The sequence below is a fragment of the Giraffa tippelskirchi genome, chromosome 8 (genome assembly GCF_054371585.1).
Source record: "Giraffa tippelskirchi isolate mGirTip1 chromosome 8, T2T-mGirTip1v1.2.pri, whole genome shotgun sequence".
NCBI classification, from domain to species: domain Eukaryota; kingdom Metazoa; phylum Chordata; class Mammalia; order Artiodactyla; family Giraffidae; genus Giraffa; species Giraffa tippelskirchi.
In genome coordinates this window covers 68,037,118-68,064,050 of record NC_137282.1, presented here as the reverse complement: position 1 = coordinate 68,064,050, position 26,933 = coordinate 68,037,118, and the positions used below count along the sequence as shown (strand labels likewise).

The 26,933-nt window shown below is 54.5% G+C and overlaps 4 protein-coding genes across 5 annotated transcripts in view; 3 read left to right on the top strand and 1 right to left on the bottom strand.

Annotated features, from left to right (window-relative positions):
* Window positions 1-26,933, bottom strand: part of LOC145517344 (uncharacterized) — a 325,418-nt gene that overhangs the window by 76,937 nt on the left and 221,548 nt on the right. Inside the window, exons 6-13 of one of the 2 annotated variants that reach the window (XM_081519625.1) lie at window positions 25,232-25,489; window positions 24,504-24,615; window positions 17,589-17,846; window positions 16,861-16,972; window positions 9,946-10,203; window positions 9,218-9,329; window positions 2,303-2,560; window positions 1,574-1,685 (exon numbers count right to left, since the gene is read on the bottom strand). The gene's annotated coding sequence lies outside the window, so the exon portion shown is untranslated. Of the gene's footprint in view, window positions 1-1,573; window positions 1,686-2,302; window positions 2,561-9,217; window positions 9,330-9,945; window positions 10,204-16,860; window positions 16,973-17,588; window positions 17,847-23,089; window positions 23,683-24,185; window positions 24,284-24,503; window positions 24,616-25,231; window positions 25,490-26,933 lie in introns of those variants that run through there. The other variant, XR_014061968.1, reaches the window with a different exon arrangement.
* Window positions 5,371-9,330, top strand: LOC145517295 (uncharacterized). Its single transcript, XM_081519573.1, has 3 exons — window positions 5,371-5,563; window positions 5,963-6,275; window positions 6,528-9,330. The coding sequence occupies exons 1-3, from the start codon at window positions 5,429-5,431 to the stop codon at window positions 7,154-7,156; spliced, it is 1,077 nt and encodes a 358-aa protein (XP_081375699.1). The 5' UTR covers window positions 5,371-5,428; the 3' UTR covers window positions 7,157-9,330.
* Window positions 13,014-14,831, top strand: LOC145517293 (uncharacterized). The gene is made up of 3 exons (XM_081519571.1): window positions 13,014-13,206; window positions 13,606-13,918; window positions 14,171-14,831. Exons 1-3 carry the CDS (start codon window positions 13,072-13,074, stop codon window positions 14,797-14,799), a joined length of 1,077 nt encoding a protein of 358 aa, XP_081375697.1. The 5' UTR covers window positions 13,014-13,071; the 3' UTR covers window positions 14,800-14,831.
* Window positions 18,481-22,474, top strand: LOC145517181 (uncharacterized). The gene is made up of 3 exons (XM_081519446.1): window positions 18,481-20,849; window positions 21,249-21,561; window positions 21,814-22,474. The coding sequence occupies exons 1-3, from the start codon at window positions 20,613-20,615 to the stop codon at window positions 22,440-22,442; spliced, it is 1,179 nt and encodes a 392-aa protein (XP_081375572.1). The 5' UTR covers window positions 18,481-20,612; the 3' UTR covers window positions 22,443-22,474.

Sequence of the window (26,933 nt, the reverse complement as noted above, 5' to 3'; positions counted from 1 at the left end):
CCCAAAAGAAGCCAAGAAAGGGAGCTGGAACAACAAACCACCCCAACGCCCAGGAAAGCGTTCTTCATGACAGAAGGCTAGAAAATGACCCAACATCCTTGTGGCCCAGAACCCCTCTAGAAATTCACTGTTCCATAAAAAAGAGAAACAGATGGGAAGTTCCAAGGAGAGGCAATGCCCATGGCCAGTGTATTTTAGAGACGGCCTGACCGCTCCGGGGAAGACACGCACTGACAGAACCCCTTGGGAAACAGCCGTGATAGTCCTCACTGTCGTAAGGGATTCCTCTGGGGACAACCTGCCCTGGGCACCACACGAGGGAGCAGACCGGCTTCTCTTCCTCTGCCCCCACACCATTCACTCATGAAGGCAGCTCAGGTGTTCTCATGCCCTGCCTGCCTGCCTGCCTGGCTCATCCGTGAGCTGTGACCACCTCCAGGACAGGACTCCACCTTCTGCTCTCTGTGTACCGTGAATCTGCACACAGTGGGCTTTCAGAACCTTAGGAGACTTGAGCCATTCCCACTCGAGCCAGAACCCTCCCCAGGAAGGAAAACAGCTGTGGAGTCCTTTTGGCCCCAGCACTGGTTCCGAAACCCTGGCGGCTCCTAGAGCCTCTACGGTGTGAAGAGGGAGGTCCCTTTTGACAGAGCTTTCCGGCCGTCAGATCTAAGCTGCTGTTTCACTCTCAGCTGTGTCTCTTCCGTTGCAGTGTTGCAGGTGGGCCACGCTGCTCCAAAGGAGCTCACAAGCTGAGTTTCAAGGGAGGTATTGAGAGGACAGGGATGGCTACAACGTGCTGCAAACTGAGTGAGGGTCCCCACAATCCTCAGCAAAGGTGTGTGGTGTGCAAGTGGGGAGTAGAGGGCCCCCAAGTTCCAAAGGAAGGGAGGTACTCGGGAGCTAAAGCCCTTGGCTGCTGTGGTAGCAGCTGCAGATGGCAGCTCGTCCACAGTGCACTTCGAATGAGGTCATATGAGCGGGACTCTGGAAATGGCTCCGAAATCCAGAGAAAGGGGTCAGGGTATGTGGGAATCCGGCGGGGGTGGGGGGTGGATGAAGGAAGGTGTCCTTCCTCTCTCCAGTGCAATTTGGTTTGGTGAGTCTCAAAGCTACCAGATGGCACTTCCCAAGTCAGGCCCCCGCAGGAATCAGGGTGGGCTGCATGCCTCGGCCCCTGCCACAGGGACAAGCCACACCAGTGGCCTCCCTGAGCTCCAATGGCCGGATCTGGGGGTTCTGTCTGGGTGCACACCTGCTTGTTCTGGCCAAGTTCCCCGCTTCTCTGAGCACCAGCTTCAACCTCTCGAATGAGGACATCGATTGCTACCTTGGCACGTTACTCTCTTCATCCTGTGAAGACTCATTAGGCTTATCCTACAATTACTAGCTGGCCCGAGGAGATATCTCCTGAATCCAGATTAAGCTGGAGTCTCCCAGGCTCATCTGGCATGTCTTCCCTGAAGTCTGCCAAAACCCACACCCTTGCGTTTCCAGGGACTCCCCTTAGCCAGCTGGGCAGAAAACCCAGCATGTTTCAAACAAGCTGACAGACAAGCGGGAGAGGACTCACGGGCAGACGGCTTCCCTCAGGTCTCGGGTGGAGCTCTGGGACCACAGCAGCAACAGGCCATCCCAGTCCCTGGGCTCAGCAGCGCCCTCATTCTCACGCCGGCGGCTCTGCCCTGAGGGGAGCAGGAAGGTCACCAACTGCCGCAGGCGGACCTCACGCCCCTCCCACTTATGGAGCCTGACCTCCCCCGGCCCCACCCCTTCCCCTACCCCAGCAGGACGAGAGCTCCTCTTCCCCTGGCTTCTAACGTGAGGCCCGGCCCTGGGCCCCGATTGGGCACTGCCCCAGTCCGGAGCCAATCACAGTGGCCAAGGAGGTGGAAGGCACCGATTGGCCAGGGCCAGGTCATGTGACCATACTCCCCAGGAAACTCAAATATTACCAAGATTCCCTAAGAAACCAATGAACAAAATTATCCAGTAAAGGCAAACCGTACTTTTTAATGAGGCCAAAGTCACAGAAAAAAAAAAAAAAAAAAGCTTCACAATGAAGTGCTCAAGGAAGCTACAAAATAAACTTTCAAAAAAGTTTAGTAGTTTTTTTAATAGGGTGACGGAGAGCTATACCTATCCCATATATGTGAATTTAGGTTTAAACTAGATTTCCCTTGGCTATTTTATAAGACAAAAAAACCCACATCACCCCCTTTTACTCCCCCCCACACCCAAAAAGTGTTTTAATCTATTGAATTTTTGTGTCCTCAGTTGTGTCTGATTCACGGCAACTCACGATCTCTACACAGCCAGGCTCTTCCGTCCATGGAATTCAGGGCAATTTTTTCTGTCACAGTAAATGCCCACCCTGGGTGATCCAAACGGAAGGGCTCAGAGGCTCCTGAGAGACTAACTCCTTTCAGCTGAGCACAGAGCTGGCTCCTCACTGGGATGCCTGTGGCCTGGGGCTCCCAGAGGGGAGAGCAGCACTCGCCCCACCGTGTGGTCACTGCTGGAAGTGCAGGCTGCTCCTCACTCCCCCTTGACAGTGTCCCTGAGGGCAGAACAGTGTGAAGTTAATCAAGGTGGAAACGCAAACTCCAATGCAAGCAAACTTCCCTCAAGGTCTCCAATACCACTCAGGAACAGGGTATTGGAAACTGCAGGGGATGACATGAATGAAGATGGAGACTTGACACCTTACACCGAGTTCACTTCCAGTTATCCCTAGACAAACATTCCATGAAAACTTGTCACAAATCTAGAGGAACAATGAGCCGAAACCGGACACGTGCTTTGAGTCTTCACACACAAAACTAAAAGGCAGTCCACAAAAAAAACCAGGAGAATACAGTGGACTTTGCAAAATCAAAGATATCTACTGTGGGAAAGACCTCAGTACAAAAGCAAAAGACAGGTCACACATCGCGAGACGAATGAGTGGAAACACAAAGCTTATCAAGGATGTGTCTCCAAACAGACAAAGAACACCAACACAACAAGCCTGTGAAAACTAGGGAAAGGTCTGAAGGGACACCAGACTGAGGAAGACACACACAGAGTATCCCGGATGATGTCCAGCACTGAGGGCCTGAAGAATCAACAGTCTAGTTGTACCTCCTCAGGCCTGTGTGACCCTGGGTGAGGCCTCTGTTTCCCGGTGGCTCTGAGAGATGGACAGGGAGGAAGGGGAAGAGAAATCACTTGCATTTCTAATACTCACAGCAAAGTCTTCCAATGAGAAGGGAATTATCACCCCCACTGACAATGCCATTCACTGAAGTGATCCCCACGGGTCCATCTAACCCAGAAGGGAAGGAAGGACCTGTTCTCACAAAACGGCGAGAGATGGAAGAAGGAAGATCAAGCCCACACCAATCCCTGGAAAGAGAAGCTGTGCTCAGGGCTTGAAAGAATTCCTATTTGGAAAATGATATCCCAGCCCCACAAGGCAATCCACAGCTTCGATGCTATTCCTCCCAAAATGCCAACGCATTTTCGCACCCAACCAAGAATTGCAAAAGGGGTACGGAAACAGAAAAGAGCCTAAATTGTCAATACAATCCGACGAAAAAGCCCCGATACGGACATCCAAGGTTGTGTGAAAGGAAATTAGACGACCAAACTAGGATCCTCAGGAGAGTATCGGAGAAGGCAATGGCGACCCACTCCAGTACTCTTGCCTGGAAAATGCCCTGGACGGAGGAGCCTGGTAGGCTGCAGGCCATGGGGTCGCGCAGAGTCAGACACGACTGAAGTGACTTAGCCGCAGCAGCAGCAGCAGGAGCCGGACAGTATGCTATTGGGAATACAACAACACACACAGATCCAGATCGATGGAATAAAGTTGAGGGTCCAGACACAGACCCCAGCATCCATGCTCAACTCATCTCTGACACAGAAGGGGAGAATATCCAAATGGGAACAAGAAAGCCTCTTCAATACATGTCCATGGGAAAACCAGACAGCTACATCTGAAGAACGCTATTGGTTTTGATCTCAGACCACCTCAATATCGGGGAAAACCTCACCCTAAAGGCTGATGTCATCAGATAGCTAGAAAGAAGCGTAGGTCAAAGGCTCCTTAACATCAGAGTCTCCTTGCCATTTGCTGGGCGGAGGTAGAAATGGGTCTCTTCAAGTAAGGGAAAGAGGTACACGAAGTACACCAATGGGTTTCCATCCAATGGAACCTCTTCACAACAGAGAAGCTAAGCAAGCATTCACAAATGCAAAAGAGAGGAAACGGAACACGAGAGACTCCTTGCAAGTGGTGTATCTGAGAAGGGGTTCATATGGAAAGAGACGAAGAATGCACAGCACTCAGATTCCAAGAAACACCACCACCACCCTTGACCCTTCCCCCATGACCAACTCCGACCTAAAGCCTTTCTCTCCCTCTAACCTATCCCTAAAACATAACCCTCATCTAATCATATACATGTGCATTCCTAGCATCCATCCGTCCACACACGAGAGAGAAAGAGGAAGACACAGACTGAATTGAGAAAGGAAAAGAGAGGGACACAGCCAGAGAGAGACACGGAACCAAAGAGAGGAAAGGAGTCGATGGTCCAGACTTTTCATCAATCTGTCTCGAAGGTAGAAGCAATGACAGCGCCCATCCACCCCAGAAGGGGGAAAAGGACGGAAGGTTTGGAGAGGAAAAGACAAGAACGCAGGGAGCCATTAGAAGCTCAGCCACCCGCAGAAGCCGAGCTGGGACACTTGAACAGAATCTCAATGGAAACAGAGGACCAGAAAGTTGGCCACTCTTTTCTATAAGAGAGGGAGACCTTCGAGTCTTCCTTTCGGTCCTCCAACTTGGATGCGGGGTCTCAAAACAGTCAGGAGGGGGAGTGCCTTTTCCTGGGTACCACGGCACATCCAGGCCTCGTTCTGCCCCATTCTGTGCTGTGTCAGCCCAGGAAGGAATCTTTCTTTCTGAAGTCTCAGCGCACACGCTCCACGTGATATCGGCCCCAGGTGGAAAGGCATGGAGCTGCTCGTAGGCCGACAGACCTAGGAAGCAGATGGGAGAATGACCGCCACTCTGCAGATGGAGAGACTGGGGAAACCCTGAGGGGCATATGCTTGTCCAGGGCCACACCACTTATGAGAAGAAGGAGCCTGGTCTGAGAGCAGCGGGGCCCTCGGAGCTCAGGCCCTGGCTGCACCCAGGCCTCCCCAGGGCTGTCGGCTGGGCTGGGTGGGTGTCACTGTGCCTGCACATGGCTTAAGGGTGGTGGTCGAGCAGTCAGAAACCCAGGGATTCGCTTGGGAAGTTTTGGGGAAGGGACCTCAGCACGAACCCCAGGAAATGATGTCACCTGCCGGCAACAGAACCCAACAGAACCCGCAACCCGGGTATCCAGGCCTCGAGAGCGGAGAGGAGCCCCCAGCCAGATCACTTGCTGCCGAGATGTTCTGCTGTTTGCCCCTGCCCAGAGGCCGGGGCCTCAGGAGAGCTCACAGGCAGTGTGCGTGGGCACCCTGTCGACGTTGGCTCAGGGCACCCCCGAGACGCCTCTGGCCCTTTGCCCGGAGAAACAGAAAGGTAACACGGGGAGCCCCAGGCCGGGCCAGGCCACCTCTCCCATGCCACCCGGAAACACCGGGTCCTTTGCCTGTGTGTGTGGATGCGGGTTTCTCGGGGTGTGTCTCCCTCAAGGAAGCCCAGGTGGATGTGGGGTCAGAAGCCTGCGGACAAGTTGTGTCCACACCCCAGGGGAGAGCATGCTGGGCGGGATGGGGAGAGTGCGGGCAGGGCCGGCCGCCCAGGCTGACCTCACACCCTCAGGTGGGTCTCTTTCCTCCCGGGTGGGGATCTGAGCAGACACACGTCTCTGACCCTTCTGGGCAGAGAAGTTCGAGCAGGCCGAAGCAGCGGCTCCACTGGCCAGGCCCAGCTCGGAAAACTCCCAGCATGGCTGGCTGACGGTCACTGTCGTTGCAGAGCTTCCCACGTGATGAGGCCGAGGACGGGGACACCCCATCCAGCTCCCGGAGGGAGGGGTCGGAGCACCACCCCCCCGCCCGTGAGGCCCAGTGCAGGCTCCAGGTGAGCGTGCCCACGGAGGCATCAGCCCCACCGGGGGCGAAGCGGAGGCGGGGAAGGCCTGCTGCCGAGACACCGCCCAGGATACACCCGGCGGCCCAGTCTGAGGCTGCCACGGAGCTCAGCACACCCGGCTCCGACCCAGAGTCCCGGGAACCCCGGCCTCTGAGGCAGCAGGAGGACCTGGAGCCCAGCACGCCAGAGCACAGAGGTGAGGACGCTGGGGCTGGTGTACGGGAGTGTGTGGGGAGGGGGTGCTGAGCTACACAGGGACGAGTCCCCGAAAGCTGCTGCTGGGCCTGCAGCAAGCGCTGGCCTCACACCCCCCGCCCCCCATCTTGCACACTTCAGTCCCAAAAGACATCCGACCCTGGGTATTCTTTGGGAATCTCTTGGAAGCTTTCTGTCCCGGGATACGCACATGCCAAGGCTGGCCTGCGGGCAAACGATGCTTCTCCCACAGCTCTAGCACTGGCCTCCAACTGGAACCAGGCTCCACTTCCCAGACCTGTCCCTACAGAGGTGGTGGCTCCAGGTGCAGGACCCAGGGATCCACCGAGGGCAGATGGAGAACCGAGACTTGCCCTCGCAGAGACACCAGGCCAGCTGGGTACTGGCCAGCACACCGGGCAGATCGGATCTCCGTGCCTGCAGGACCCCCAGCCCCAGGCACTGATGTCCCACCCCCTCAGCCAGAACCTCCACCTCCACGTGCACCTCTACCTGCTCGGCCTTTGGCAGGAGAACCCGAGGCAGAGGAGGAGTCACCGCCTCGGCAGGGAGAGCCTGCCCTGGCTCCCGCGCAACACCCAGACGCCCACGATGACTCACCCACCCCTGCAGGGAGAACGAGCCCCCGCTCTGGACAGAGACCCAGAGCCCTTGCCGGAAACACCACGTCCAGGGGAGCGGTCGGCTCTGCAGCCTCCATCCCTGTCTGCTCACCGTGGACGCCGTCAACTCGGTCTGCCCCCAGGGGACATGGAGTTCCTTTCCCCCGAACTGCTTTGCATTTGGTTTGTTTCCACCTTTCTGGTGATGTTTTCTTTTTTGCGTGGTTTCCTGTATTTTTGTTGGTTAAGTTGGGATTAGTAAACTTTTTCATCATTGTTGCAATTTGGGAACACTGTTGTGTAACTCTGGTGATACTGTGTTACCATCACCACTTTGTAGTTTCAGACCCGTTCCATCTTTATGCCCCACCCCCCAACAAAGCCTGGATTCAAGGCAAGCACGCCCTGTTCATCCCTCCGCCCGATCCTGAACACAATTTCATCTTTTCCTTCTGCATTCCTTCCTATATTCTTGGTGTCCCCAATCAATGACTCTCAGTGAAATGACTGAAGGAGTTTTTTTCGGACGCTCCACCTACTGTAAGACTCCACTGGAGAGTTCTCATGTTTATGTCCTTTGAACTAGCCTTTGATAGCTGAAAGGACGTTGTACGTCCTTTCAAGATACCATGTGCCAAACGAAGCCCTTTTGGCAAATGCCATCATTATCTCCAGGCAGGCATTGCTGTTTGAAGGGTGCCATCTCAGCCAGAAGGCAGAGGCTGAGCTCCTCTTGTTGCACCAGCTCCCAAAAGAAGCCAAGAAAGGGAGCTGGAACAACAAACCACCCCAACGCCCAGGAAAGCGTTCTTCATGACAGAAGGCTAGAAAATGACCCAACATCCTTGTGGCCCAGAACCCCTCTAGAAATTCACTGTTCCATAAAAAAGAGAAACAGATGGGAAGTTCCAAGGAGAGGCAATGCCCATGGCCAGTGTATTTTAGAGACGGCCTGACCGCTCCGGGGAAGACACGCACTGACAGAACCCCTTGGGAAACAGCCGTGATAGTCCTCACTGTCGTAAGGGATTCCTCTGGGGACAACCTGCCCTGGGCACCACACGAGGGAGCAGACCGGCTTCTCTTCCTCTGCCCCCACACCATTCACTCATGAAGGCAGCTCAGGTGTTCTCATGCCCTGCCTGCCTGCCTGCCTGGCTCATCCGTGAGCTGTGACCACCTCCAGGACAGGACTCCACCTTCTGCTCTCTGTGTACCGTGAATCTGCACACAGTGGGCTTTCAGAACCTTAGGAGACTTGAGCCATTCCCACTCGAGCCAGAACCCTCCCCAGGAAGGAAAACAGCTGTGGAGTCCTTTTGGCCCCAGCACTGGTTCCGAAACCCTGGCGGCTCCTAGAGCCTCTACGGTGTGAAGAGGGAGGTCCCTTTTGACAGAGCTTTCCGGCCGTCAGATCTAAGCTGCTGTTTCACTCTCAGCTGTGTCTCTTCCGTTGCAGTGTTGCAGGTGGGCCACGCTGCTCCAAAGGAGCTCACAAGCTGAGTTTCAAGGGAGGTATTGAGAGGACAGGGATGGCTACAACGTGCTGCAAACTGAGTGAGGGTCCCCACAATCCTCAGCAAAGGTGTGTGGTGTGCAAGTGGGGAGTAGAGGGCCCCCAAGTTCCAAAGGAAGGGAGGTACTCGGGAGCTAAAGCCCTTGGCTGCTGTGGTAGCAGCTGCAGATGGCAGCTCGTCCACAGTGCACTTCGAATGAGGTCATATGAGCGGGACTCTGGAAATGGCTCCGAAATCCAGAGAAAGGGGTCAGGGTATGTGGGAATCCGGCGGGGGTGGGGGGTGGATGAAGGAAGGTGTCCTTCCTCTCTCCAGTGCAATTTGGTTTGGTGAGTCTCAAAGCTACCAGATGGCACTTCCCAAGTCAGGCCCCCGCAGGAATCAGGGTGGGCTGCATGCCTCGGCCCCTGCCACAGGGACAAGCCACACCAGTGGCCTCCCTGAGCTCCAATGGCCGGATCTGGGGGTTCTGTCTGGGTGCACACCTGCTTGTTCTGGCCAAGTTCCCCGCTTCTCTGAGCACCAGCTTCAACCTCTCGAATGAGGACATCGATTGCTACCTTGGCACGTTACTCTCTTCATCCTGTGAAGACTCATTAGGCTTATCCTACAATTACTAGCTGGCCCGAGGAGATATCTCCTGAATCCAGATTAAGCTGGAGTCTCCCAGGCTCATCTGGCATGTCTTCCCTGAAGTCTGCCAAAACCCACACCCTTGCGTTTCCAGGGACTCCCCTTAGCCAGCTGGGCAGAAAACCCAGCATGTTTCAAACAAGCTGACAGACAAGCGGGAGAGGACTCACGGGCAGACGGCTTCCCTCAGGTCTCGGGTGGAGCTCTGGGACCACAGCAGCAACAGGCCATCCCAGTCCCTGGGCTCAGCAGCGCCCTCATTCTCACGCCGGCGGCTCTGCCCTGAGGGGAGCAGGAAGGTCACCAACTGCCGCAGGCGGACCTCACGCCCCTCCCACTTATGGAGCCTGACCTCCCCCGGCCCCACCCCTTCCCCTACCCCAGCAGGACGAGAGCTCCTCTTCCCCTGGCTTCTAACGTGAGGCCCGGCCCTGGGCCCCGACTGGGCACTGCCCCAGTCCGGAGCCAATCACAGTGGCCAAGGAGGTGGAAGGCACCGATTGGCCAGGGCCAGGTCATGTGACCATACTCCCCAGGAAACTCAAATATTACCAAGATTCCCTAAGAAACCAATGAACAAAATTATCCAGTAAAGGCAAACCGTACTTTTTAATGAGGCCAAAGTCACAGAAAAAAAAAAAAAAAAAGCTTCACAATGAAGTGCTCAAGGAAGCTACAAAATAAACTTTCAAAAAAGTTTAGTAGTTTTTTTAATAGGGTGACGGAGAGCTATACCTATCCCATATATGTGAATTTAGGTTTAAACTAGATTTCCCTTGGCTATTTTATAAGACAAAAAAACCCACATCACCCCCTTTTACTCCCCCCCACACCCAAAAAGTGTTTTAATCTATTGAATTTTTGTGTCCTCAGTTGTGTCTGATTCACGGCAACTCACGATCTCTACACAGCCAGGCTCTTCCGTCCATGGAATTCAGGGCAATTTTTTCTGTCACAGTAAATGCCCACCCTGGGTGATCCAAACGGAAGGGCTCAGAGGCTCCTGAGAGACTAACTCCTTTCAGCTGAGCACAGAGCTGGCTCCTCACTGGGATGCCTGTGGCCTGGGGCTCCCAGAGGGGAGAGCAGCACTCGCCCCACCGTGTGGTCACTGCTGGAAGTGCAGGCTGCTCCTCACTCCCCCTTGACAGTGTCCCTGAGGGCAGAACAGTGTGAAGTTAATCAAGGTGGAAACGCAAACTCCAATGCAAGCAAACTTCCCTCAAGGTCTCCAATACCACTCAGGAACAGGGTATTGGAAACTGCAGGGGATGACATGAATGAAGATGGAGACTTGACACCTTACACCGAGTTCACTTCCAGTTATCCCTAGACAAACATTCCATGAAAACTTGTCACAAATCTAGAGGAACAATGAGCCGAAACCGGACACGTGCTTTGAGTCTTCACACACAAAACTAAAAGGCAGTCCACAAAAAAAACCAGGAGAATACAGTGGACTTTGCAAAATCAAAGATATCTACTGTGGGAAAGACCTCAGTACAAAAGCAAAAGACAGGTCATACATCGCGAGACGAATGAGTGGAAACACAAAGCTTATCAAGGATGTGTCTCCAAACAGACAAAGAACACCAACACAACAAGCCTGTGAAAACTAGGGAAAGGTCTGAAGGGACACCAGACTGAGGAAGACACACACAGAGTATCCCGGATGATGTCCAGCACTGAGGGCCTGAAGAATCAACAGTCTAGTTGTACCTCCTCAGGCCTGTGTGACCCTGGGTGAGGCCTCTGTTTCCCGGTGGCTCTGAGAGATGGACAGGGAGGAAGGGGAAGAGAAATCACTTGCATTTCTAATACTCACAGCAAAGTCTTCCAATGAGAAGGGAATTATCACCCCCACTGACAATGCCATTCACTGAAGTGATCCCCACGGGTCCATCTAACCCAGAAGGGAAGGAAGGACCTGTTCTCACAAAACGGCGAGAGATGGAAGAAGGAAGATCAAGCCCACACCAATCCCTGGAAAGAGAAGCTGTGCTCAGGGCTTGAAAGAATTCCTATTTGGAAAATGATATCCCAGCCCCACAAGGCAATCCACAGCTTCGATGCTATTCCTCCCAAAATGCCAATGCATTTTCGCACCCAACCAAGAATTGCAAAAGGGGTACGGAAACAGAAAAGAGCCTAAATTGTCAATACAATCCGACGAAAAAGCCCCGATACGGACATCCAAGGTTGTGTGAAAGGAAATTAGACGACCAAACTAGGATCCTCAGGAGAGTATCGGAGAAGGCAATGGCGACCCACTCCAGTACTCTTGCCTGGAAAATGCCCTGGACGGAGGAGCCTGGTAGGCTGCAGGCCATGGGGTCGCGCAGAGTCAGACACGACTGAAGTGACTTAGCCGCAGCAGCAGCAGCAGGAGCCGGACAGTATGCTATTGGGAATACAACAACACACACAGATCCAGATCGATGGAATAAAGTTGAGGGTCCAGACACAGACCCCAGCATCCATGCTCAACTCATCTCTGACACAGAAGGGGAGAATATCCAAATGGGAACAAGAAAGCCTCTTCAATACATGTCCATGGGAAAACCAGACAGCTACATCTGAAGAACGCTATTGGTTTTGATCTCAGACCACCTCAATATCGGGGAAAACCTCACCCTAAAGGCTGATGTCATGAGATAGCTAGAAAGAAGCGTAGGTCAAAGGCTCCTTAACATCAGAGTCTCCTTGCCATTTGCTGGGCGGAGGTAGAAATGGGTCTCTTCAAGTAAGGGAAAGAGGTACACGAAGTACACCAATGGGTTTCCATCCAATGGAACCTCTTCACAACAGAGAAGCTAAGCAAGCATTCACAAATGCAAAAGAGAGGAAACGGAACACGAGAGACTCCTTGCAAGTGGTGTATCTGAGAAGGGGTTCATATGGAAAGAGACGAAGAATGCACAGCACTCAGATTCCAAGAAACACCACCACCACCCTTGACCCTTCCCCCATGACCAACTCCGACCTAAAGCCTTTCTCTCCCTCTAACCTATCCCTAAAACATAACCCTCATCTAATCATATACATGTGCATTCCTAGCATCCATCCGTCCACACACGAGAGAGAAAGAGGAAGACACAGACTGAATTGAGAAAGGAAAAGAGAGGGACACAGCCAGAGAGAGACACGGAACCAAAGAGAGGAAAGGAGTCGATGGTCCAGACTTTTCATCAATCTGTCTCGAAGGTAGAAGCAATGACAGCGCCCATCCACCCCAGAAGGGGGAAAAGGACGGAAGGTTTGGAGAGGAAAAGACAAGAACGCAGGGAGCCATTAGAAGCTCAGCCACCCGCAGAAGCCGAGCTGGGACACTTGAACAGAATCTCAATGGAAACAGAGGACCAGAAAGTTGGCCACTCTTTTCTATAAGAGAGGGAGACCTTCGAGTCTTCCTTTCGGTCCTCCAACTTGGATGCGGGGTCTCAAAACAGTCAGGAGGGGGAGTGCCTTTTCCTGGGTACCACGGCACATCCAGGCCTCGTTCTGCCCCATTCTGTGCTGTGTCAGCCCAGGAAGGAATCTTTCTTTCTGAAGTCTCAGCGCACACGCTCCACGTGATATCGGCCCCAGGTGGAAAGGCATGGAGCTGCTCGTAGGCCGACAGACCTAGGAAGCAGATGGGAGAATGACCGCCACTCTGCAGATGGAGAGACTGGGGAAACCCTGAGGGGCATATGCTTGTCCAGGGCCACACCACTTATGAGAAGAAGGAGCCTGGTCTGAGAGCAGCGGGGCCCTCGGAGCTCAGGCCCTGGCTGCACCCAGGCCTCCCCAGGGCTGTCGGCTGGGCTGGGTGGGTGTCACTGTGCCTGCACATGGCTTAAGGGTGGTGGTCGAGCAGTCAGAAACCCAGGGATTCGCTTGGGAAGTTTTGGGGAAGGGACCTCAGCACGAACCCCAGGAAATGATGTCACCTGCCGGCAACAGAACCCAACAGAACCCGCAACCCGGGTATCCAGGCCTCGAGAGCGGAGAGGAGCCCCCAGCCAGATCACTTGCTGCCGAGATGTTCTGCTGTTTGCCCCTGCCCAGAGGCCGGGGCCTCAGGAGAGCTCACAGGCAGTGTGCGTGGGCACCCTGTCGACGTTGGCTCAGGGCACCCCCGAGACGCCTCTGGCCCTTTGCCCGGAGAAACAGAAAGGTAACACGGGGAGCCCCAGGCCGGGCCAGGCCACCTCTCCCATGCCACCCGGAAACACCGGGTCCTTTGCCTGTGTGTGTGGATGCGGGTTTGTCGGGGTGTGTCTCCCTCAAGGAAGCCCAGGTGGATGTGGGGTCAGAAGCCTGCGGACAAGTTGTGTCCACACCCCAGGGGAGAGCATGCTGGGCGGGATGGGGAGAGTGCGGGCAGGGCCGGCCGCCCAGGCTGACCTCACACCCTCAGGTGGGTCTCTTTCCTCCCGGGTGGGGATCTGAGCAGACACACGTCTCTGACCCTTCTGGGCAGAGAAGTTCGAGCAGGCCGAAGCAGCGGCTCCACTGGCCAGGCCCAGCTCGGAAAACTCCCAGCATGGCTGGCTGACGGTCACTGTCGTTGCAGAGCTTCCCACGTGATGAGGCCGAGGACGGGGACACCCCATCCAGCTCCCGGAGGGAGGGGTCGGAGCACCACCCCCCCGCCCGTGAGGCCCAGTGCAGGCTCCAGGTGAGCGTGCCCACGGAGGCATCAGCCCCACCGGGGGCGAAGCGGAGGCGGGGAAGGCCTGCTGCCGAGACACCGCCCAGGATACACCCGGCGGCCCAGTCTGAGGCTGCCACGGAGCTCAGCACACCCGGCTCCGACCCAGAGTCCCGGGAACCCCGGCCTCTGAGGCAGCAGGAGGACCTGGAGCCCAGCACGCCAGAGCACAGAGGTGAGGACGCTGGGGCTGGTGTACGGGAGTGTGTGGGGAGGGGGTGCTGAGCTACACAGGGACGAGTCCCCGAAAGCTGCTGCTGGGCCTGCAGCAAGCGCTGGCCTCACACCCCCCGCCCCCCATCTTGCACACTTCAGTCCCAAAAGACATCCGACCCTGGGTATTCTTTGGGAATCTCTTGGAAGCTTTCTGTCCCGGGATACGCACATGCCAAGGCTGGCCTGCGGGCAAACGATGCTTCTCCCACAGCTCTAGCACTGGCCTCCAACTGGAACCAGGCTCCACTTCCCAGACCTGTCCCTACAGAGGTGGTGGCTCCAGGTGCAGGACCCAGGGATCCACCGAGGGCAGATGGAGAACCGAGACTTGCCCTCGCAGAGACACCAGGCCAGCTGGGTACTGGCCAGCACACCGGGCAGATCGGATCTCCGTGCCTGCAGGACCCCCAGCCCCAGGCACTGATGTCCCACCCCCTCAGCCAGAACCTCCACCTCCACGTGCACCTCTACCTGCTCGGCCTTTGGCAGGAGAACCCGAGGCAGAGGAGGAGTCACCGCCTCGGCAGGGAGAGCCTGCCCTGGCTCCCGCGCAACACCCAGACGCCCACGATGACTCACCCACCCCTGCAGGGAGAACGAGCCCCCGCTCTGGACAGAGACCCAGAGCCCTTGCCGGAAACACCACGTCCAGGGGAGCGGTCGGCTCTGCAGCCTCCATCCCTGTCTGCTCACCGTGGACGCCGTCAACTCGGTCTGCCCCCAGGGGACATGGAGTTCCTTTCCCCCGAACTGCTTTGCATTTGGTTTGTTTCCACCTTTCTGGTGATGTTTTCTTTTTTGCGTGGTTTCCTGTATTTTTGTTGGTTAAGTTGGGATTAGTAAACTTTTTCATCATTGTTGCAATTTGGGAACACTGTTGTGTAACTCTGGTGATACTGTGTTACCATCACCACTTTGTAGTTTCAGACCCGTTCCATCTTTATGCCCCACCCCCCAACAAAGCCTGGATTCAAGGCAAGCACGCCCTGTTCATCCCTCCGCCCGATCCTGAACACAATTTCATCTTTTCCTTCTGCATTCCTTCCTATATTCTTGGTGTCCCCAATCAATGACTCTCAGTGAAATGACTGAAGGAGTTTTTTTCGGACGCTCCACCTACTGTAAGACTCCACTGGAGAGTTCTCATGTTTATGTCCTTTGAACTAGCCTTTGATAGCTGAAAGGACGTTGTACGTCCTTTCAAGATACCATGTGCCAAACGAAGCCCTTTTGGCAAATGCCATCATTATCTCCAGGCAGGCATTGCTGTTTGAAGGGTGCCATCTCAGCCAGAAGGCAGAGGCTGAGCTCCTCTTGTTGCACCAGCTCCCAAAAGAAGCCAAGAAAGGGAGCTGGAACAACAAACCACCCCAACGCCCAGGAAAGCGTTCTTCATGACAGAAGGCTAGAAAATGACCCAACATCCTTGTGGCCCAGAACCCCTCTAGAAATTCACTGTTCCATAAAAAAGAGAAACAGATGGGAAGTTCCAAGGAGAGGCAATGCCCATGGCCAGTGTATTTTAGAGACGGCCTGACCGCTCCGGGGAAGACACGCACTGACAGAACCCCTTGGGAAACAGCCGTGATAGTCCTCACTGTCGTAAGGGATTCCTCTGGGGACAACCTGCCCTGGGCACCACACGAGGGAGCAGACCGGCTTCTCTTCCTCTGCCCCCACACCATTCACTCATGAAGGCAGCTCAGGTGTTCTCATGCCCTGCCTGCCTGCCTGCCTGGCTCATCCGTGAGCTGTGACCACCTCCAGGACAGGACTCCACCTTCTGCTCTCTGTGTACCGTGAATCTGCACACAGTGGGCTTTCAGAACCTTAGGAGACTTGAGCCATTCCCACTCGAGCCAGAACCCTCCCCAGGAAGGAAAACAGCTGTGGAGTCCTTTTGGCCCCAGCACTGGTTCCGAAACCCTGGCGGCTCCTAGAGCCTCTACGGTGTGAAGAGGGAGGTCCCTTTTGACAGAGCTTTCCGGCCGTCAGATCTAAGCTGCTGTTTCACTCTCAGCTGTGTCTCTTCCGTTGCAGTGTTGCAGGTGGGCCACGCTGCTCCAAAGGAGCTCACAAGCTGAGTTTCAAGGGAGGTATTGAGAGGACAGGGATGGCTACAACGTGCTGCAAACTGAGTGAGGGTCCCCACAATCCTCAGCAAAGGTGTGTGGTGTGCAAGTGGGGAGTAGAGGGCCCCCAAGTTCCAAAGGAAGGGAGGTACTCGGGAGCTAAAGCCCTTGGCTGCTGTGGTAGCAGCTGCAGATGGCAGCTCGTCCACAGTGCACTTCGAATGAGGTCATATGAGCGGGACTCTGGAAATGGCTCCGAAATCCAGAGAAAGGGGTCAGGGTATGTGGGAATCCGGCGGGGGTGGGGGGTGGATGAAGGAAGGTGTCCTTCCTCTCTCCAGTGCAATTTGGTTTGGTGAGTCTCAAAGCTACCAGATGGCACTTCCCAAGTCAGGCCCCCGCAGGAATCAGGGTGGGCTGCATGCCTCGGCCCCTGCCACAGGGACAAGCCACACCAGTGGCCTCCCTGAGCTCCAATGGCCGGATCTGGGGGTTCTGTCTGGGTGCACACCTGCTTGTTCTGGCCAAGTTCCCCGCTTCTCTGAGCACCAGCTTCAACCTCTCGAATGAGGACATCGATTGCTACCTTGGCACGTTACTCTCTTCATCCTGTGAAGACTCATTAGGCTTATCCTACAATTACTAGCTGGCCCGAGGAGATATCTCCTGAATCCAGATTAAGCTGGAGTCTCCCAGGCTCATCTGGCATGTCTTCCCTGAAGTCTGCCAAAACCCACACCCTTGCGTTTCCAGGGACTCCCCTTAGCCAGCTGGGCAGAAAACCCAGCATGTTTCAAACAAGCTGACAGACAAGCGGGAGAGGACTCACGGGCAGACGGCTTCCCTCAGGTCTCGGGTGGAGCTCTGGGACCACAGCAGCAACAGGCCATCCCAGTCCCTGGGCTCAGCAGCGCCCTCATTCTCACGCCGGCGGCTCTGCCCTGAGGGGAGCAGGAAGGTCACCAACTGCCGCAGGCGGACCTCACGCCCCTCCCACTTATGGAGCCTGACCTCCCCCGGCCCCACCCCTTCCCCTACCCCAGCAGGACGAGAGCTCCTCTTCCCCTGGCTTCTAACGTGAGGCCCGGCCCTGGGCCCCGACTGGGCACTGCCCCAGTCCGGAGCCAATCACAGTGGCCAAGGAGGTGGAAGGCACCGATTGGCCAGGGCCAGGTCATGTGACCATACTCCCCAGGAAACTCAAATATTACCAAGATTCCCTAAGAAACCAATGAACAAAATTATCCAGTAAAGGCAAACCGTACTTTTTAATGAGGCCAAAGTCACAGAAAAAAAAAAAAAAAAAGCTTCACAATGAAGTGCTCAAGGAAGCTACAAAATAAACTTTCAAAAAAGTTTAGTAGTTTTTTTAATAGGGTGACGGAGAGCTATACCTATCCCATATATGTGAATTTAGGTTTAAACTAGATTTCCCTTGGCTATTTTATAAGACAAAAAAACCCACATCACCCCCTTTTACTCCCCCCCACACCCAAAAAGTGTTTTAATCTATTGAATTTTTGTGTCCTCAGTTGTGTCTGATTCACGGCAACTCACGATCTCTACACAGCCAGGCTCTTCCGTCCATGGAATTCAGGGCAATTTTTTCTGTCACAGTAAATGCCCACCCTGGGTGATCCAAACGGAAGGGCTCAGAGGCTCCTGAGAGACTAACTCCTTTCAGCTGAGCACAGAGCTGGCTCCTCACTGGGATGCCTGTGGCCTGGGGCTCCCAGAGGGGAGAGCAGCACTCGCCCCACCGTGTGGTCACTGCTGGAAGTGCAGGCTGCTCCTCACTCCCCCTTGACAGTGTCCCTGAGGGCAGAACAGTGTGAAGTTAATCAAGGTGGAAACGCAAACTCCAATGCAAGCAAACTTCCCTCAAGGTCTCCAATACCACTCAGGAACAGGGTATTGGAAACTGCAGGGGATGACATGAATGAAGATGGAGACTTGACACCTTACACCGAGTTCACTTCCAGTTATCCCTAGACAAACATTCCATGAAAACTTGTCACAAATCTAGAGGAACAATGAGCCGAAACCGGACACGTGCTTTGAGTCTTCACACACAAAACTAAAAGGCAGTCCACAAAAAAAACCAGGAGAATACAGTGGACTTTGCAAAATCAAAGATATCTACTGTGGGAAAGACCTCAGTACAAAAGCAAAAGACAGGTCATACATCGCGAGACGAATGAGTGGAAACACAAAGCTTATCAAGGATGTGTCTCCAAACAGACAAAGAACACCAACACAACAAGCCTGTGAAAACTAGGGAAAGGTCTGAAGGGACACCAGACTGAGGAAGACACACACAGAGTATCCCGGATGATGTCCAGCACTGAGGGCCTGAAGAATCAACAGTCTAGTTGTACCTCCTCAGGCCTGTGTGACCCTGGGTGAGGCCTCTGTTTCCCGGTGGCTCTGAGAGATGGACAGGGAGGAAGGGGAAGAGAAATCACTTGCATTTCTAATACTCACAGCAAAGTCTTCCAATGAGAAGGGAATTATCACCCCCACTGACAATGCCATTCACTGAAGTGATCCCCACGGGTCCATCTAACCCAGAAGGGAAGGAAGGACCTGTTCTCACAAAACGGCGAGAGATGGAAGAAGGAAGATCAAGCCCACACCAATCCCTGGAAAGAGAAGCTGTGCTCAGGGCTTGAAAGAATTCCTATTTGGAAAATGATATCCCAGCCCCACAAGGCAATCCACAGCTTCGATGCTATTCCTCCCAAAATGCCAATGCATTTTCGCACCCAACCAAGAATTGCAAAAGGGGTACGGAAACAGAAAAGAGCCTAAATTGTCAATACAATCCGACGAAAAAGCCCCGATACGGACATCCAAGGTTGTGTGAAAGGAAATTAGACGACCAAACTAGGATCCTCAGGAGAGTATCGGAGAAGGCAATGGCGACCCACTCCAGTACTCTTGCCTGGAAAATGCCCTGGACGGAGGAGCCTGGTAGGCTGCAGGCCATGGGGTCGCGCAGAGTCAGACACGACTGAGGTGACTTAGCCGCAGCAGCAGCAGCAGGAGCCGGACAGTATGCTATTGGGAATACAACAACACACACAGATCCAGATCGATGGAATAAAGTTGAGGGTCCAGACACAGACCCCAGCATCCATGCTCAACTCATCTCTGACACAGAAGGGGAGAATATCCAAATGGGAACAAGAAAGCCTCTTCAATACATGTCCATGGGAAAACCAGACAGCTACATCTGAAGAACGCTATTGGTTTTGATCTCAGACCACCTCAATATCGGGGAAAACCTCACCCTAAAGGCTGATGTCATCAGATAGCTAGAAAGAAGCGTAGGTCAAAGGCTCCTTAACATCAGAGTCTCCTTGCCATTTGCTGGGCGGAGGTAGAAATGGGTCTCTTCAAGTAAGGGAAAGAGGTACACGAAGTACACCAATGGGTTTCCATCCAATGGAACCTCTTCACAACAGAGAAGCTAAGCAAGCATTCACAAATGCAAAAGAGAGGAAACGGAACACGAGAGACTCCTTGCAAGTGGTGTATCTGAGAAGGGGTTCATATGGAAAGAGACGAAGAATGCACAGCACTCAGATTCCAAGAAACACCACCACCACCCTTGACCCTTCCCCCATGACCAACTCCGACCTAAAGCCTTTCTCTCCCTCTAACCTATCCCTAAAACATAACCCTCATCTAATCATATACATGTGCATTCCTAGCATCCATCCGTCCACACACGAGAGAGAAAGAGGAAGACACAGACTGAATTGAGAAAGGAAAAGAGAGGGACACAGCCAGAGAGAGACACGGAACCAAAGAGAGGAAAGGAGTCGATGGTCCAGACTTTTCATCAATCTGTCTCGAAGGTAGAAGCAATGACAGCGCCCATCCACCCCAGAAGGGGGAAAAGGACGGAAGGTTTGGAGAGGAAAAGACAAGAACGCAGGGAGCCATTAGAAGCTCAGCCACCCGCAGAAGCCGAGCTGGGACACTTGAACAGAATCTCAATGGAAACAGAGGACCAGAAAGTTGGCCACTCTTTTCTATAAGAGAGGGAGACCTTCGAGTCTTCCTTTCGGTCCTCCAACTTGGATGCGGGGTCTCAAAACAGTCAGGAGGGGGAGTGCCTTTTCCTGGGTACCACGGCACATCCAGGCCTCGTTCTGCCCCATTCTGTGCTGTGTCAGCCCAGGAAGGAATCTTTCTTTCTGAAGTCTCAGCGCACACGCTCCACGTGATATCGGCCCCAGGTGGAAAGGCATGGAGCTGCTCGTAGGCCGACAGACCTAGGAAGCAGATGGGAGAATGACCGCCACTCTGCAGATGGAGAGACTGGGGAAACCCTGAGGGGCATATGCTTGTCCAGGGCCACACCACTTATGAGAAGAAGGAGCCTGGTCTGAGAGCAGCGGGGCCCTCGGAGCTCAGGCCCTGGCTGCACCCAGGCCTCCCCAGGGCTGTCGGCTGGGCTGGGTGGGTGTCACTGTGCCTGCACATGGCTTAAGGGTGGTGGTCGAGCAGTCAGAAACCCAGGGATTCGCTTGGGAAGTTTTGGGGAAGGGACCTCAGCACGAACCCCAGGAAATGATGTCACCTGCCGGCAACAGAACCCAACAGAACCCGCAACCCGGGTATCCAGGCCTCGAGAGCGGAGAGGAGCCCCCAGCCAGATCACTTGCTGCCGAGATGTTCTGCTGTTTGCCCCTGCCCAGAGGCCGGGGCCTCAGGAGAGCTCACAGGCAGTGTGCGTGGGCACCCTGTCGACGTTGGCTCAGGGCACCCCCGAGACGCCTCTGGCCCTTTGCCCGGAGAAACAGAAAGGTAACACGGGGAGCCCCAGGCCGGGCCAGGCCACCTCTCCCATGCCACCCGGAAACACCGGGTCCTTTGCCTGTGTGTGTGGATGCGGGTTTGTCGGGGTGTGTCTCCCTCAAGGAAGCCCAGGTGGATGTGGGGTCAGAAGCCTGCGGACAAGTTGTGTCCACACCCCAGGGGAGAGCATGCTGGGCGGGATGGGGAGAGTGCGGGCAGGGCCGGCCGCCCAGGCTGACCTCACACCCTCAGGTGGGTCTCTTTCCTCCCGGGTGGGGATCTGAGCAGACACACGTCTCTGACCCTTCTGGGCAGAGAAGTTCGAGCAGGCCGAAGCAGCGGCTCCACTGGCCAGGCCCAGCTCGGAAAACTCCCAGCATGGCTGGCTGACGGTCACTGTCGTTGCAGAGCTTCCCACGTGATGAGGCCGAGGACGGGGACACCCCATCCAGCTCCCGGAGGGAGGGGTCGGAGCACCACCCCCCCGCCCGTGAGGCCCAGTGCAGGCTCCAGGTGAGCGTGCCCACGGAGGCATCAGCCCCACCGGGGGCGAAGCGGAGGCGGGGAAGGCCTGCTGCCGAGACACCGCCCAGGATACACCCGGCGGCCCAGTCTGAGGCTGCCACGGAGCTCAGCACACCCGGCTCCGACCCAGAGTCCCGGGAACCCCGGCCTCTGAGGCAGCAGGAGGACCTGGAGCCCAGCACGCCAGAGCACAGAGGTGAGGACGCTGGGGCTGGTGTACGGGAGTGTGTGGGGAGGGGGTGCTGAGCTACACAGGGACGAGTCCCCGAAAGCTGCTGCTGGGCCTGCAGCAAGCGCTGGCCTCACACCCCCCGCCCCCCATCTTGCACACTTCAGTCCCAAAAGACATCCGACCCTGGGTATTCTTTGGGAATCTCTTGGAAGCTTTCTGTCCCGGGATACGCACATGCCAAGGCTGGCCTGCGGGCAAACGATGCTTCTCCCACAGCTCTAGCACTGGCCTCCAACTGGAACCAGGCTCCACTTCCCAGACCTGTCCCTACAGAGGTGGTGGCTCCAGGTGCAGGACCCAGGGATCCACCGAGGGCAGATGGAGAACCGAGACTTGCCCTCGCAGAGACACCAGGCCAGCTGGGTACTGGCCAGCACACCGGGCAGATCGGATCTCCGTGCCTGCAGGACCCCCAGCCCCAGGCACTGATGTCCCACCCCCTCAGCCAGAACCTCCACCTCCACGTGCACCTCTACCTGCTCGGCCTTTGGCAGGAGAACCCGAGGCAGAGGAGGAGTCACCGCCTCGGCAGGGAGAGCCTGCCCTGGCTCCCGCGCAACACCCAGACGCCCACGATGACTCACCCACCCCTGCAGGGAGAACGAGCCCCCGCTCTGGACAGAGACCCAGAGCCCTTGCCGGAAACACCACGTCCAGGGGAGCGGTCGGCTCTGCAGCCTCCATCCCTGTCTGCTCACCGTGGACGCCGTCAACTCGGTCTGCCCCCAGGGGACATGGAGTTCCTTTCCCCCGAACTGCTTTGCATTTGGTTTGTTTCCACCTTTCTGGTGATGTTTTCTTTTTTGCGTGGTTTCCTGTATTTTTGTTGGTTAAGTTGGGATTAGTAAACTTTTTCATCATTGTTGCAATTTGGGAACACTGTTGTGTAACTCTGGTGATACTGTGTTACCATCACCACTTTGTAGTTTCAGACCCGTTCCATCTTTATGCCCCACCCCCCAACAAAGCCTGGATTCAAGGCAAGCACGCCCTGTTCATCCCTCCGCCCGATCCTGAACACAATTTCATCTTTTCCTTCTGCATTCCTTCCTATATTCTTGGTGTCCCCAATCAATGACTCTCAGTGAAATGACTGAAGGAGTTTTTTTCGGACGCTCCACCTACTGTAAGACTCCACTGGAGAGTTCTCATGTTTATGTCCTTTGAACTAGCCTTTGATAGCTGAAAGGACGTTGTACGTCCTTTCAAGATACCATGTGCCAAACGAAGCCCTTTTGGCAAATGCCATCATTATCTCCAGGCAGGCATTGCTGTTTGAAGGGTGCCATCTCAGCCAGAAGGCAGAGGCTGAGCTCCTCTTGTTGCACCAGCTCCCAAAAGAAGCCAAGAAAGGGAGCTGGAACAACAAACCACCCCAACGCCCAGGAAAGCGTTCTTCATGACAGAAGGCTAGAAAATGACCCAACATCCTTGTGGCCCAGAACCCCTCTAGAAATTCACTGTTCCATAAAAAAGAGAAACAGATGGGAAGTTCCAAGGAGAGGCAATGCCCATGGCCAGTGTATTTTAGAGACGGCCTGACCGCTCCGGGGAAGACACGCACTGACAGAACCCCTTGGGAAACAGCCGTGATAGTCCTCACTGTCGTAAGGGATTCCTCTGGGGACAACCTGCCCTGGGCACCACACGAGGGAGCAGACCGGCTTCTCTTCCTCTGCCCCCACACCATTCACTCATGAAGGCAGCTCAGGTGTTCTCATGCCCTGCCTGCCTGCCTGCCTGGCTCATCCGTGAGCTGTGACCACCTCCAGGACAGGACTCCACCTTCTGCTCTCTGTGTACCGTGAATCTGCACACAGTGGGCTTTCAGAACCTTAGGAGACTTGAGCCATTCCCACTCGAGCCAGAACCCTCCCCAGGAAGGAAAACAGCTGTGGAGTCCTTTTGGCCCCAGCACTGGTTCCGAAACCCTGGCGGCTCCTAGAGCCTCTACGGTGTGAAGAGGGAGGTCCCTTTTGACAGAGCTTTCCGGCCGTCAGATCTAAGCTGCTGTTTCACTGTCAGCTGTGTCTCTTCCGTTGCAGTGTTGCAGGTGGGCCACGCTGCTCCAAAGGAGCTCACAAGCTGAGTTTCAAGGGAGGTATTGAGAGGACAGGGATGGCTACAACGTGCTGCAAACTGAGTGAGGGTCCCCACAATCCTCAGCAAAGGTGTGTGGTGTGCAAGTGGGGAGTAGAGGGCCCCCAAGTTCCAAAGGAAGGGAGGTACTCGGGAGCTAAAGCCCTTGGCTGCTGTGGTAGCAGCTGCAGATGGCAGCTCGTCCACAGTGCACTTCGAATGAGGTCATATGAGCGGGACTCTGGAAATGGCTCCGAAATCCAGAGAAAGGGGTCAGGGTATGTGGGAATCCGGCGGGGGTGGGGGGTGGATGAAGGAAGGTGTCCTTCCTCTCTCCAGTGCAATTTGGTTTGGTGAGTCTCAAAGCTACCAGATGGCACTTCCCAAGTCAGGCCCCCGCAGGAATCAGGGTGGGCTGCATGCCTCGGCCCCTGCCACAGGGACAAGCCACACCAGTGGCCTCCCTGAGCTCCAATGGCCGGATCTGGGGGTTCTGTCTGGGTGCACACCTGCTTGTTCTGGCCAAGTTCCCCGCTTCTCTGAGCACCAGCTTCAACCTCTCGAATGAGGACATCGATTGCTACCTTGGCACGTTACTCTCTTCATCCTGTGAAGACTCATTAGGCTTATCCTACAATTACTAGCTGGCCCGAGGAGATATCTCCTGAATCCAGATTAAGCTGGAGTCTCCCAGGCTCATCTGGCATGTCTTCCCTGAAGTCTGCCAAAACCCACACCCTTGCGTTTCCAGGGACTCCCCTTAGCCAGCTGGGCAGAAAACCCAGCATGTTTCAAACAAGCTGACAGACAAGCGGGAGAGGACTCACGGGCAGACGGCTTCCCTCAGGTCTCGGGTGGAGCTCTGGGACCACAGCAGCAACAGGCCATCCCAGTCCCTGGGCTCAGCAGCGCCCTCATTCTCACGCCGGCGGCTCTGCCCTGAGGGGAGCAGGAAGGTCACCAACTGCCGCAGGCGGACCTCACGCCCCTCCCACTTATGGAGCCTGACCTCCCCCGGCCCCACCCCTTCCCCTACCCCAGCAGGACGAGAGCTCCTCTTCCCCTGGCTTCTAACGTGAGGCCCGGCCCTGGGCCCCGACTGGGCACTGCCCCAGTCCGGAGCCAATCACAGTGGCCAAGGAGGTGGAAGGCACCGATTGGCCAGGGCCAGGTCATGTGACCATACTCCCCAGGAAACTCAAATATTACCAAGATTCCCTAAGAAACCAATGAACAAAATTATCCAGTAAAGGCAAACCGTACTTTTTAATGAGGCCAAAGTCACAGAAAAAAAAAAAAAAAAAGCTTCACAATGAAGTGCTCAAGGAAGCTACAAAATAAACTTTCAAAAAAGTTTAGTAGTTTTTTTAATAGGGTGACGGAGAGCTATACCTATCCCATATATGTGAATTTAGGTTTAAACTAGATTTCCCTTGGCTATTTTATAAGACAAAAAAACCCACATCACCCCCTTTTACTCCCCCCCACACCCAAAAAGTGTTTTAATCTATTGAATTTTTGTGTCCTCAGTTGTGTCTGATTCACGGCAACTCACGATCTCTACACAGCCAGGCTCTTCCGTCCATGGAATTCAGGGCAATTTTTTCTGTCACAGTAAATGCCCACCCTGGGTGATCCAAACGGAAGGGCTCAGAGGCTCCTGAGAGACTAACTCCTTTCAGCTGAGCACAGAGCTGGCTCCTCACTGGGATGCCTGTGGCCTGGGGCTCCCAGAGGGGAGAGCAGCACTCGCCCCACCGTGTGGTCACTGCTGGAAGTGCAGGCTGCTCCTCACTCCCCCTTGACAGTGTCCCTGAGGGCAGAACAGTGTGAAGTTAATCAAGGTGGAAACGCAAACTCCAATGCAAGCAAACTTCCCTCAAGGTCTCCAATACCACTCAGGAACAGGGTATTGGAAACTGCAGGGGATGACATGAATGAAGATGGAGACTTGACACCTTACACCGAGTTCACTTCCAGTTATCCCTAGACAAACATTCCATGAAAACTTGTCACAAATCTAGAGGAACAATGAGCCGAAACCGGACACGTGCTTTGAGTCTTCACACACAAAACTAAAAGGCAGTCCACAAAAAAAACCAGGAGAATACAGTGGACTTTGCAAAATCAAAGATATCTACTGTGGGAAAGACCTCAGTACAAAAGCAAAAGACAGGTCATACATCGCGAGACGAATGAGTGGAAACACAAAGCTTATCAAGGATGTGTCTCCAAACAGACAAAGAACACCAACACAACAAGCCTGTGAAAACTAGGGAAAGGTCTGAAGGGACACCAGACTGAGGAAGACACACACAGAGTATCCCGGATGATGTCCAGCACTGAGGGCCTGAAGAATCAACAGTCTAGTTGTACCTCCTCAGGCCTGTGTGACCCTGGGTGAGGCCTCTGTTTCCCGGTGGCTCTGAGAGATGGACAGGGAGGAAGGGGAAGAGAAATCACTTGCATTTCTAATACTCACAGCAAAGTCTTCCAATGAGAAGGGAATTATCACCCCCACTGACAATGCCATTCACTGAAGTGATCCCCACGGGTCCATCTAACCCAGAAGGGAAGGAAGGACCTGTTCTCACAAAACGGCGAGAGATGGAAGAAGGAAGATCAAGCCCACACCAATCCCTGGAAAGAGAAGCTGTGCTCAGGGCTTGAAAGAATTCCTATTTGGAAAATGATATCCCAGCCCCACAAGGCAATCCACAGCTTCGATGCTATTCCTCCCAAAATGCCAATGCATTTTCGCACCCAACCAAGAATTGCAAAAGGGGTACGGAAACAGAAAAGAGCCTAAATTGTCAATACAATCCGACGAAAAAGCCCCGATACGGACATCCAAGGTTGTGTGAAAGGAAATTAGACGACCAAACTAGGATCCTCAGGAGAGTATCGGAGAAGGCAATGGCGACCCACTCCAGTACTCTTGCCTGGAAAATGCCCTGGACGGAGGAGCCTGGTAGGCTGCAGGCCATGGGGTCGCGCAGAGTCAGACACGACTGAGGTGACTTAGCCGCAGCAGCAGCAGCAGGAGCCGGACAGTATGCTATTGGGAATACAACAACACACACAGATCCAGATCGATGGAATAAAGTTGAGGGTCCAGACACAGACCCCAGCATCCATGCTCAACTCATCTCTGACACAGAAGGGGAGAATATCCAAATGGGAACAAGAAAGCCTCTTCAATACATGTCCATGGGAAAACCAGACAGCTACATCTGAAGAACGCTATTGGTTTTGAT